We start from the raw sequence: 13792 nt of genomic DNA, 5'->3' as shown, positions 1-13792 counted from the left end.
TGGCTGATTTTGTAGAAGCACTGCTCTTTTACTTGACAGGTATACGAGGCATTAACTGGTGTGAGAGTTGAAGGGAAAATCCCTATCATCAGTAAAGCAGATATTTTCAAATCCCTCCCACCAGAATGGCCCACCAACCCCTTGTGTGTTACTTCACTACAATGTGAAAATACATCAAAAGTTCTCGTAGTATTAGATGATGATCCCACAGGAACTCAGACGGTTCATGACATAGAAGTCATGACAGAATGGTAGGCATCAAGGAAATCATACCACAATTATCTCTAAGAATTTTAATTAGTGGATCTTATGATTATTATCCCATGTTTACCTTAGGCTTTCCATGATTTGTTTTGCAATGACTAGCAAAATTTTAGTGCAGTATATGATTTTTTAGATAGGCCATTTCTCCTTATTGATTGCAAAAGTCTGGAAATGTAGGAAAGTGGATATGCTTGTTGAGCAGTTCAGCAAAAGACCGACATGTTTTTTTATATTAACTAATTCAAGATCTCTGACCACTGAAAAGGTATAGTCTATAGCCATTTTAAGAGGTCATATCAATCTGTCTGTCTCTTATCCAAAGAAATATTATTATCGGAATCGTGGGTTGTTTTGTTCTGTAAGTAATAAACTACATCTGCCTTTTCACAGGCCATTTTGTTGACAAAAGATATATGTAGAAATGTAGAAGCTGCAGCTGCAATTGTTAGTGGCATTGACTACACAATTGTACTAAGAGGTGATTCAACTCTTCGGGGTCACTTTCCTGAGGTAAAGGTTTGAATGTATGTTTGTTTTGCAATCGCATGGGGAACCATACCTTTTTTGTTCTTAGACAGCCCTGCGATGAAAATGTTACACATGCTATGTGGAGTGTCCATAGGCACTGGTGATATATATTAATGAGGCATAGAGTACAGTGGCATGCAAGTTTCGACACTAGCGTATACTGGAGTTTTTGCTTTCTTTTTTGGTAGATCAAATAATGTGCAAAGTTTTATCTAGATTATCTAATTGTAAATGTATTTCCAGGAAGCTGATGCTGCTGTATCAGTACTAGGAGAGATGGATGCATGGATTATTTGTCCTTTCTTTCTACAAGGAGGACGTTATACGATTAATGACATCCACTATGTTGCTGATGCTGATAGGTCAATACTCAATTCACTCATTGGAATTGTGAATTCTAAAAACCAGCCTGCCTTCAAGTTTCATCATGTCTCTTATATAGGCTTGTTCCTGCTGGAGAAACTGAATTTGCCAAGGATGCTGCATTTGGTTACAGTTCTTCCAATCTAAGAGAGGTAGAGTTAATGATAAATTTGTCAGCTTGATTGTTACTTCAGTTCAGGGTTCAGCGAATGACTAGTCAATGTAAATTATAGTGGATTGAAGAGAAAACTAAAGGACGAGTTGCAGCCAGCAATGTATCTTCAGTTTCTATAAACCTATTGCGTAAAGGAGGGCCAGCTGCTGTTTGCGAACTTCTTTGTAACCTGAAAAAGGTATGCAAAGATTGACTTAATATCTGCTAGCTTCTTTTAAATTTGCAAGATGCCACTGGTATTTCCTTAAATTTTATATTCTAGAGTAGCAAACCAAGCTACTACAGATATGCCAGAAATGCTAAACAATGTTGCTATACAATGCAGAAGTAATTAATCCCTGGAGTTGGCAACCTAATCTAAAAAGGGTGCTCTAATTCATTCTTCCATTAGACAAGAACTGGGATTGTAGCTTATTTGAAGTTCATCTCATTTGAAGCCCATTGTTTTCTTTGAACTCTTATTTTTTATCATGTTTGTGTAGCATAGTGTTGATCTCACGCATGCTGCAGTCAAGTCATTTTTGATAAATCTTAAATGCATTCCATGTTTGTCAGGGTTCTATTTGCATTGTAAATGCTGCAAGTGAAAGAGACATTTCCGTTTTTGCTGCAGGAATGATCCAGGTATGATTATGAGCTTCTCTGTTTCCAAGCTTACCCATTTAAGATTTGCTGCATCTTAGTTCTCTAAACCTTTACAGGCAGAAGTCAAAGGAAAACGTTTCTTATGTCGTACTGCTGCAAGCTTTGTATCAGCTCGAATTGGAATAGAGGCAAAACCTCCTATCCGTCCAAGTGATGTTGGCATAACCAAAGTCAATACGGGAGGCCTCATAATAGTGGGCTCATATGTTCCTAAAACCACAAAACAGGTCTATTCTTCTCTCTTTATGCCTGTGTTTCTTGTGTGATTTCAGATGACTTAATCATGCTCTTTTATTTTTTCTATGACGTATACTCAGGTTGAAGCACTTGTATCAAAATTTGCTGACAAACTAAAATGTGTTGAGGTAAGTTACTCTTTCAAATCAACCATGAAATTTCTATCAATTACATGAAACTTTTCATCATGTGATTATTTTGTGTTGCATATACAAATTTCCTTGTTTTCTTATTCATGTGTCGTTGAGTTATGGCATTTTTCTCTGGAGCAGGTCTCAGTTGAAAATGTTTCCATGAAATCATTTCAAGAACGGGATGAAGAGATCAATCGTGTAGCTGAAATTGCGAGTGTTTCTTTGAAAGCAGGGAAGGATACTCTTCTGGTGACCAGCAGGCAACTTGTTACTGGAAAATGTCAGTATTTTCCTTTCTTCTCTGTTTGTGCATTTTCTTTTATTTGTAGACTTATGATTTTATCCTTTCTTCTATGTTTGTGAATTTTCCTTTACATGGACATATGCTTTCAGAGTTGTTATGGACTTCCAAGATTTCATGGATTTGTTTATAGAAAGAATAGAATTACCATTCTAATTTTAGCATGTCCCAACTTGGTCATCTTAAGCTTACATCTCACAAAGTCCAAAGCTATAGACTCCGTTTTTTTAAACTCAACCTAGCAATACAATGTGAATCTTGCTCTTCCAAAAAAGTTACATACTTCCATAATAGACTAAGATGGATCATCTATTTATGGAATAATGTACCCAATATATATCAATATATATCCCAAAAAAGAGGCCTTTCCTCAAAAGCGGAATAGTCTTACATCCATCACATGCAAATTGATATATATATGCCTAGTGGTCAAATACCTTAAAATCTTCCCAATGATTAAGATACGGTGCCCTAAATAATTACATCCATAGAAGGTACAAGCTATCTTGAGCAGTGGTTCTTTATTTTTCTACAATTTTAGTGGGGCGTGAGGATAGAATGATTAATGAAGAATATCTAAATTCACATGAAATGAATAGAATATGTGAAGAATCAAGGATCGAAGTGTCGAGCCGTGCTAGTCTGCACACAGACGGAATTTACCGCTCCAACTGTTAACCAACACACAAGATGACTTCATCACATCAAAGAATTTCTACATTTGTAACTTCAGAAATATCATGCATTCTTGCACACAATAGAATTATCCCATGTCAAAGAGAATCAAAATATTTTCATATTTTTATCAAGATGCATATAGGCAAAAGCTTCAATAGACAATCATCCTAATATTTATGGAGTTATAAACCCACCTGACCGCCTACTAACTCACTCCAGTCATCTCTACTTGCCCAGTCTGCTTATCCTGCTTAGCCCATCCAATTTGCTTAGCATGCTTAAGTTGGCCTATTTGGGGCACATTGCTAATCCTAGGAACCAAATTCACTGCTAGAGAAAAGAGTAACTCTTTTTGAAGTCACTGGCATGCATTGTTGAGTTGTAAATCCACCAATAAATTCTTGAGTAATATTAATTTTATTGCTTGACTTATCTCAACAACCAAAGAAATTCACAAGACACTTTCAAATAATCCTTGTACTAAGTATATATGGGAAATTTTGGACTGTTGATCTTGATCTATGTGCTTTCACTATATCATAATTATATCTATTCATAGAGAACAGTGTTTAATTATTTGGGTATTTGGTTTATGAAATGTATGATCCTTCTTCCTCATCAATCACTCAGCCTATGCATTTTCATTGACTGGCACAGCTATGGGCTACATAGATTAGTGAACCAAATCTTTACAATGCAAGATTGATGCCAAACAGCAGTATGTGAACTGGCTGATTCAGGTGGATAGACCATTTAGATGCTTCTTTAAGAAATGTCCGTGTTAATGTTTCGTCATGTTGGCTTTACTCATGCACCACTGATAGAGAGGACCACATATGTACAAATAGTTGGCCCTTCTATGTACACCTCATCAATTAATGACTGTGGGGGGATTGGCCCTACTTTCCATAAAATGATGCATTTTATGTGGTTTTCATTTAAACATCTCCTATGTCATCTGCACACATTGAGTTAATGGTGACACCCAGATAACTATTTTCCTTTAAATATCATATGCATTTCTGTGCTCATATGCAGCTCCTGAAGAAAGCCTAGATATCAATTCAAAAGTCAGTTCTTCTCTGGTTGCTATTGTGCAACGGGTTATTACACGCCCCCGTTATATCCTTGCCAAGGTACACAGCAAACTACCATGATGCCTCTTATGTCTCCCTCGTGTGATGAACCTTTTACTTCCATCAGAAGTGCTCTTTTATTTTATGATAATGTATAAAGTTGTTTTCTGCATTTGAACGCTATGCAATATTGTTGAACTTATGAAAACTGCAATGCATGTGCAACTTTAATAGCAAAATTTACATATGTATTTTTTCATTCTAATCTTCAGTTTTGATGGTCAGGGTGGAATTACTTCTTCAGATATTGCTACAAAAGCTTTAGAAGCAAAGCGTGCTATGGTAATTGGACAAGCATTACCAGGTATTCCCGTATGGCAGCTAGGTCCAGAAAGCCGTCATCCAGGGGTTCCATATATTGTTTTCCCAGGTTGTATAGGTCTCTACAACACACCAATCCAGATCGCCATCACTATATTTCCTAAATATTAGTTTTGATTTCTAACAGGTAATGTGGGTGATAACAATGCTCTTACTGATGTTGTAACGAATTGGATTCGCACTCCTTGGTCAACAAAAAACATTCTTCGTGTAAGCTTGTGTTCTTTTTTACCATATTAAAGATTGTGCTAACTGAAATCTATATTGACATATATTTGTATACTTTAACCTTCTGTCATAAGGATGCTGAGAAGGGTGGATATGCTGTTGGAGCATTCAATGTATATAATCTTGAAGGAATTGAAGCAGTTGTTTCTGCAGCTGAGGCTGAAAATAGTCCTGCAATTTTGCAGGTACAAAATACCGATTATTGATTTGCAAAGTAAAATGAATAACAAGTATAGTTTCTAGTTTTCAGATGTGTTTGAAAGTGTATTCTAATTTCTCCCAGTTGAAAATTGAAATAAGCTGGACATTGCAATCTGTGATCTAATGCTTAATATGATCAGCTTTTTGTGTACACAATATTGTCTTTGACTTCTCCCAACAATTTCCTTCAATTTTCAATGCTTAGTTATCCTACTTTTGTTGTTGCCAGGTTCACCCAGGTGCTCTGAAATATGGTGGTGCTCCTTTAGTTTCATGTTGCATTTGTGCTGCTGAAATGTCCAGTGTAAGTGCTTGTTATCTAGAGTTTGCACTCTTGTAGGAAAAATGATAAAGTCTCCACTATTTGTAGTCAACTTCGTTATTTTCTCGCCCTTAAATTCTAAGCATTCAGTTTCCCAACTCTTAGCCTACCCCAATAGTCCTTATCTGCACATGTCTGACATGACTTGTTGCTTTTGTTCTTCAAATTTGCAACTTTAATGATTCAGTTTGAGATTTAGAGAAACATTTAGGGTTTTTCTTTAATGTTTGTAGTTTTAAATCTCTTCAATTTTATTGAATTTTAATAGTTTTTTAAAATGTCTTAAGTTGTTTAGATTTTTTAGAAAAGACTGTAAAAAGTTTCTGAAATACAGTAAGTTATTTAAAAAAAATGGTCTTATAGTCACTTGATAAAAGGATCATGGGTTTTCTAACCTTTAAATTAATATTTTTTTCGTCATTAGTCGAGAGGTTGAATTTTTGTTAGCACAATTAATTCGTTTTGCATTAAATGGTATCTGAGCCCCACTTACCGTGACATTACGAAGTCCCCTTTGGATCTATTCATGTTATATCCTGCACACCACCATGGCAGGCCGTCTCCACCCACATTGCCCAATCAAACCAACACTATTTTCTCCAATCACCTTAAACGTCAACTGCTTGTCCACAGCATCATCATCCAAAACCTCACCAACCAAATAAACTTAGTTTTTTCTACTTCTCTGCCATCTTTGCCATTCTTGCTTTAGACTAGCCATCACTCCTGCATCTTGTCATGATTCCATACTCTTAACCAAAGTTTCCATTAATTACTTAAGAAGTTTTCTTGTCATGCCGCCTCTTTGAGAAAGATAAAAAATTCAAAAGAAACAAAATATTTAAATGGTGACTCTGTTTTGGGATATAATACAAAGTCGAAAATCATTATAACTCCGATTTTAAGAGGAATTTACAAAAAGGAAGTGATATCAAATACCGTGGCAACTTCAACATCCACAAAACTTGTATAATTTTAGCAAAAATACAACCGCTCCTATTTAGCCGGTAATTTAATTTTTTGCATTAAATTAGTTTTTCACATGAAATTTCTACATAACATCATATGTCCTTGAAAACATGAATATACACCCTCATGTATTATCTCTTAGATATTTCCATCAACTTTTTAATAAAGATTTAAGTGATTAACTTAACTTACGTAATTTAAGTAGGTTAAATGAGTATAGAAATTTAAATTTTTATTGTAGAATTCAAATTTCACAAGTAGAACAAGCTTTAAATGAGTCGCAAATAGAAAAGCAGCTAGACTAAATAATATTCGGATAGAGGTATGGAAATGCCTACCAAAATAAGGTATGGAATGACTTATAAAGTTATTTAGCATAATATTGAAAATGGAAAAAATACTTGATTAATGGAGGGTAAGTATTTTAATTCTCTTATATTAGAACAAACAAGGAGTACAAAATTGTGCAAAATATAAGGGTATTAAACTAATGAGTCATACTATAAGGAAAGAGTACTCTAATTCCCAAGCTTTAAATTGAGAAAGAGTAATAGAAAAAAAATTAAGGAAAGAGACCCGACTGAAATTCAATTTGGACTTATGCATGGACGGTCGACAATAAAAGCTATACACTTCTCCGGTAACTAATTAAAAAGTATCAAGAATAAAAGAAAGATCTACACATAGTATTCGTTGACCTAGAAAAAACTTTATCAAGTTCTAAGAGAAATTATACTGAAAATTCTAGAAAAGAGAGATGTTAATGTAACATATATTGAACTAATTAGGATATGTACTAAGATGTAAAGTGAAGACTTCAAGTGGATTAAGCGAAGTGTTTCCGATAAAGATAGGGTTACATCAAGGATTAACTTTAAGTCCTAATCATGGATGAATTCACTGGATACATCCAAGACACGGTACTATGGTACATGTTATTTACAGGAGAGACATGAAGGAGTAACTGCTAAACTCGAATCTTAACGGGAAATACTGGAAGTCATGGTTACATCTATTGAGGGAAAATTCCGAGAGACACGTTTAAGATGATACTTACATGTACTTAGACGATAATAAATACTCCACTTAGTCGATGTGAAACTATAACAAATATGCACATCAAATGTGGAAGTGGAAGACTAAAAAAAGACTTGGTTAGCAACAATAAACTATATTTAAATATAGATGATGATATAGTAGGAGATAGAGCCTAACGACATAGAATGATCCATATATCCGACCCCACCTAGTGAGATAAGATTTGGTTGTTATTGTTGTTTATGCATTATCTCTTATCTTACTTTAACCATCATTTACCAAAAAAACAAATGTCATATTTAGTTTAATTACATCTATTTTATTATGTTTCAGACTTCTGTTTATAAGAACCATTACTTACCAAAAATCTTAGGTCAACATGTTGAAAAGAAATTACAAACCACTACTATAAAAGAGATGAGAGATTTATTAAAATCAAAATAAAAAATGAGCTTAGATTTATGAGAATTAAAATGAACCATCCAAATGATTTAGAAAATATTACCATTCATATAGATATAGCCCTATGAATTATAAAACCCTCACCTACTATCACCCAATCCTATGTGTAAAGAGAACTCGCCATATTTCTAGAAATGATTAACTCTAGTAAGTTTTGATATATTTGGATAAAAGTTTTGTTTTTTTATAGAAGAATGGATCCTCATGCATTCCTTGATTGTTTAATTGAAATAAAATACTTCTTTGACTATCATGACATGTATGATTTGCCAAACTCACCGTTAGTGAACCTATTAGGAAATATTGGTGTGTGCCTAAGCCTTTAGTGATGGTACAAAACCTATTAGATATTGATTCGAAATGGTATGCAAGCTTAGATAAAATATGTTACACCATACTTTAATGATAAATATAAACAAATTTATAAGGCTAAAATAAACAGCACTGAAGCAGAATACCACATGTGAATATGATTTAAAATTTCGTTCCGTATTAAGCGAAATGGGCAAAATTTCTTATTCTGCGAGTTGCTCGGGACCGACACCTACCCGGTTCGCCACCATGGGGTCACAGAGGCACTGTGATCTCGCAGTGAAATCTGTGGAGTTATGGAAGCGTCGCGATCCTACGGTGATTTCCGTAGGGTCCGGGAGGCCACCACGACTTTTATGGGTCAGAGTGGGGATACTCGGGCGCTTGCGGGCGTGCAAGTCGCAAAGGCCACCATGACCTTTGTGGGGATGCACACGAGTGCGCGAAGGAGACATCGTGCGCATGCGGGTGGGATGTAGAAGAAGAAAAAGTTAGGTTAATAATTTCAATCAGCTCCTATCTATAAATAAGAAAATCTAAACATGTTCAATCAAACCCTAATAGAACTATCACATTAATCCCATATTTTTTCCTTTTTTAATTTTTTTTTTTTTGTATTTAGATTATTTTTTTATTTTTAATTAATATATTTTATATTAAAAATATCAAAACCATATTGACACGATACGGTACCGAAATTGTATCGTTCCAATCATAAATAGAAACTTCGATATGACTTGAGATTTTAAACCATGGTTGTGATATTAGCAAAGAACCTAGGTCGACCCTTCGATTCATTAATGGTCTGTGACCAAAAATTCTACCGGAATACAAGTTATTTTTATTTATTTAAGTAGAGGATGTTTGTTATAAAGGCCAAAGTATTGAAAATAATCTTAGTCTTGGGAAATTTTACAGGATAATTATTATTCAACCTGACCAAAAAGACACCTAAAGCTTTCACCTCATTGAAATTTCATAATTGAAGTACAAGACCTAACCTAAAAAAAATTCTTGATTGAGATAATGGTAAAAGATGCTTCTAATAATTAGATTGATCTGTTGATGACTTAATTGTAAAAAGATATATTTTATAACTTAACCTCAAAAGACTCCTGATAACACCAAAATTTTAGGAGATGTCCCCAATAGTTTGACTTCAATTAACTCTCTTAATGTCTTGACCGGAGAAAAATCCTCTGACTTAGACTTTTAAAGAGACCTCCAATAATGCCTTAGGTAAGCCCCTTGATATTTAACCCTTAAAGAGCCTCTTGTCAATTTGTTTTCTTTTAAAATCAAAAGACCCTCAAAACCCTAACTCTTAGTTGGAAGGGAGTACAATGAAAACCATCTTTCATCAAAAACCCTAGGGTGTATTTGGTTCAAGTTATCATGTATAACCTTGGTTACAACAAAAACTTGTTTGTTTCAAGGTTTTAATAAATAACTTAGTTTAATATTTTACTATATTACCCTTAGTTATAAAACTAACCATATATTATTGTTATTATTATTATTATTTTTTAAACTCTACGTTTTTTTGTTTTTTCTTTTTCACATTTTTCTTTATTTTTATGTGTTTTTTTATTTTTTTATTTTTTTTATTTCTTTTCATTTTTTTATTTTTTTATTTTGTTAAAAAATTTTAAAGTTTTTTAACTTTTTTTATTTTTTTTTTTTATTTTTTAATTTTTTAAGGTTTTATTTATTTATTTTTTTATATATATTTTTTCTATTTTCCATTTTTTATATATTTTTTAATTTTTTTAATTATTTTTTACGTTTTTAATTTTTTTTTTAAAAAATTCTACGTTTTTTTTTTCTATTTTTAATGTTTTTTATTATTTTTTAATTTTTTTTATGTTTTTTCTATTTTAAATTTTTTTTTATGTTTTTTTTATTTTTTAAAGTTTTTTTATTTTTTTAAAGTTTTTTATTTTATTTTATTTATTTTTTTCTTTACATTTTTATCTTATTCGAGGGTATTTTGGGTAAAAAAATTTCGTTAACCCCGGAATCAAGAAAAACCTCAGTTTTTCGAGGTTTTTTGATTTCGGGTTGCATGCCCCTTTTGCTGACGTATCGAGCATGGAACATTACTCAGGAATCATCGATTACCTAAACCAAACAAGGTTTTCGTTGATAACCTTGGATGGATAACCTAGGTTATCAAGGATAACCCAGAACCAAACGCACTCTTAACGCGTCATCAAAACCTTTATCCCAACATTGATGATCCTTTAACCATAACACCTATAGAACCCTTAACAACCTTGTTGAATCTTCCTTGGAAACCACTAATTTATTGGGTCGCTTAAATATCCTCTCACAATATTTTACTTGAATATTTTCAAGAGACCTTTAACAATCCTCAAGTTAAGCCTTCTAATGAGCCCCTAAGGATCCATTACATGAACCTTGTAAAGGTTCTAATAATCTTTCACTTAAAGCATTTCAAGAGTGCTTTGATGGCATTCTTTTGAACCTTCTAAAGATTCCTTTACTTGAGCCTCCCAAAGAGTGCTCGGTTCTCGACTATCCTTCTTTTCACTATGGTTCAAATCTACAACTATCACACTATCTTAGGGACTCAAAAGAAAAAGGTAAAAATAAATGTAAAATCGCTGATAACGATTCTAGCAAGACATCTACAAATCTACATGTATGCATCCGTTTATAGTATTTTTTTAAGTTAAAACTCGTTAGACTATTGATTTGGTCCTTTTGCCTACTATAGACCAAATTGATAATTTTGTAGAAGAGAGACATATGTTGATACTATAAACAAGTTTAATGATTATTATAAAAATATGCTAATGCACCTCATAGTCTTCTAAAGAGTTGTAAGGATTATAAATGCATATATATCTTTTTGTAGGGCTTCTAAAGATTCCTTTTAATTAGGAATATTTCCCCCTAATCTCAACATGCTATCAGATTCATCTCCTATGCTTATCTTGGATCTTATGTTCACATGCATCATTTTATGGGCATCTATCCTACATTCTTCTTTGTGCACTCATCTTCTTTGGTTGCATGTCTCTTCTCGTCTATTTTGTGCATCATGTTGCCTCATTGAGTAACGCTGGCATTCACATGAGTCTTGTTAGTCTCTTCACATTTTCATTGATGTTTGCTTCGCTTGCATTCGTATTCGTGTTCGTATCTACTCGGCTCTTTGTTGTCTTCTCTCTCAACTTGATTCCCAAATCACAAGAACCAAGCAGCATCATGTTCTTAACCATTTCCATAGCCACTATTGTAGATTTTCTCCATTAGTGAAGCTTAGTGCGGCTCCTATATCCGCTATTCCATCACCCAATCTGCTTCAGCAGATCTAGTCAAGATTCCATCCTTAGATGGATCTCTAGGTTAATCCTTGGAAGAACCCAATTTTCCTATTGAACCCAAAAGTTTATTTTAAGGCCAAAGTATTGGTGTTTCAGTCCATTCTTATTTGGCCTTCCATAGTCATAAATTTAACCTATTTTTACTCCAATTGGCCTTGCTAAGAGCCTTCTATATGTAGGATCATAGGTACGTGAGAGGAAGTGAATCACATGAATTTTAAAACTTGTTTTTTTGGGCTTTTTAAAACTGACTGCGAAGAGAAATACAATTAAGTAAGAAAGAATAAAAACAAAACACGTGTGGTTTTACTTGATTCGGAGCCTTCGACGACTTCTACTCCAAGACATGGGTCCTTTGGACCTTTCCAATGAATAATTCATTAATCAATCGTAATCAAATAATGAATGAATAAGCAAGAAGTGTAACAACCTACACTTCCTTTATATAGGAATTTTTAAATGACTTAAGAAAATGATACCAACATGAAAACAGATAATTGATTAGCTCGGGTGTTGGAGTTGGTCCGTTTGCAGTAGTCGGGTGTAGCAGTGTCACAGTACAACAGTAATAAGAGGTCGGAGCAGCCGGACAATCAAGGAATTGTGTAAAAGATGTGTATTCTAAATGCTACTGCAAACCTCCTTTTAAACAGTGTTGGAGGTGTCTCCATATCTTCAGGGCACATCCAATGGCGCTTATCTAATTTGAAGACTGTGGTCTTTATCCATACGAGGGCGCCTCTATCAGCTCTGAGGCACCCCCAAAGTGCTCCGAGGCGCCTCCGAGGAGCCTTCTTGCAGCAAAACCTTATCTTCAAACTTTATCCCTGCGAGGGTGCCTTCGCCCTATTCAGGGCACCTCCATTCAGCTCCAAGGCGCCTCCCTGCAGCTCAGAGGTGCCTCAAACACTGTTCATCCTAGGCTAACTTGCATTTTAGCTTATGCAAAACATGTTATCCCAAATACCAAAGATACCTGTAAAACAGTTAGTACATGAATAAAATAAATTTATGAATTAGATCCTATCTTTATCGAGACTAAAATCTAATCATGGTCTCAACTTAGACTTTTAAAATGGATCTAAGTTGACTAGCGCCTACTGTCCCTCAACGGGGAATGTGTTCTTATTAGATTTCTCCTCCAGTGCTTACTTCCACTTATCTACCAAATATCTGGTCCTCCAGACCTATTAGGATTTATCTGGTCCTGCTTAGTGTCTAATCAATCTAATCCACTAAGACTTACCTGCAATACTGAATTAGTACAATAGATATAAAATCATAAAGTAAAACAGTGTTAGCAGTATTAAGAATTCGCTGGTCCAGTCGACCGTACGTGGTTGACAGAAACCAGTTGGTCATACGGAGTTTACTCCTCCAAAACTTCTCATTACCTAGGGTTACCTCCCCCTAGGGTTGCCTAGTTTCACTTACTAGAACTTCCATTGCCTGACTTTACTCACCAGGACTTCCACCACTTAGCTTTACTCACTAGGATCTGGCTTCACTCACTAGGACTTCCACCACCTAGTTTCACTCACTAGGGCTTGACTTCACTCACCAGGACTTCGACTTGCCTAACTTTCAATTAGGACTAGTCACTAGTAGACTTCTCACCTGCCTAACCTCTTGGACTTACCCTTGTCTAACCTTCAATTAGGATTAGTCACTTAGTAGACTTCTCACCTGCCTAACCTTCGGTTAGGACTTACTCTTATTAGTCATCTAGTCTTGACTAGATTTCTCTCTTCCAAACATCACATCCTGTTTGGATTAACTTTTAGTCAACCGACCCGACATTGGTATATTGTCAAACATCGAAACCTAGAGGCCGATTGCACCAACATTACATTCCTCAAATATCAATGTCTCTAGGAGACCAACAATAAGAACAAGATCGTGCTGATGGATTACTTGGGCATTTCAAAGCCCCTTTTGGTATCTATTTCTGTTCTCATTCAACGAGATATTTTCTCGTCAATAAAGTCCAGTCCCATCATTGTTCCAACAAAGGAGTACTCAAGTCTTCTCCTGCTCTAAATCATTGTTAGTGCTTCTTCCTAGCTGGTCACATCAACGTACTATTGGTTGCCCGTGTGACACCTTTTGTTCATTTTCCTTTATG

At 34.6% G+C, this 13792-nt stretch overlaps 1 protein-coding gene across 2 annotated transcripts in view; it reads left to right on the top strand.

Moving 5' to 3' along the window:
- LOC122006232 overlaps positions 1-13792 on the top strand; it is a 137621-nt gene that overhangs the window by 109748 nt on the left and 14081 nt on the right. For both annotated transcript variants that reach the window (XM_042561656.1, XM_042561655.1), the window contains exons 23-37: positions 40-251; positions 442-529; positions 655-774; positions 1036-1154; positions 1235-1307; positions 1389-1508; positions 1886-1954; positions 2032-2202; positions 2293-2340; positions 2485-2626; positions 4364-4461; positions 4687-4831; positions 4910-4992; positions 5085-5195; positions 5441-5515. In XM_042561656.1, coding sequence (XP_042417590.1) covers positions 40-251; positions 442-529; positions 655-774; positions 1036-1154; positions 1235-1307; positions 1389-1508; positions 1886-1954; positions 2032-2202; positions 2293-2340; positions 2485-2626; positions 4364-4461; positions 4687-4831; positions 4910-4992; positions 5085-5195; positions 5441-5515 — 1674 coding nt within the window. The remainder of the gene's footprint in view (positions 1-39; positions 252-441; positions 530-654; positions 775-1035; positions 1155-1234; positions 1308-1388; positions 1509-1885; positions 1955-2031; positions 2203-2292; positions 2341-2484; positions 2627-4363; positions 4462-4686; positions 4832-4909; positions 4993-5084; positions 5196-5440; positions 5516-13792) is intronic.

Source organism: Zingiber officinale, chromosome 7B, assembly GCF_018446385.1.
Source record: "Zingiber officinale cultivar Zhangliang chromosome 7B, Zo_v1.1, whole genome shotgun sequence".
Taxonomy (NCBI): domain Eukaryota; kingdom Viridiplantae; phylum Streptophyta; class Magnoliopsida; order Zingiberales; family Zingiberaceae; genus Zingiber; species Zingiber officinale.
The sequence above is the reverse complement of the archived record's forward strand: the minus strand, read 5'-3'. Positions and strand labels throughout refer to the sequence as shown.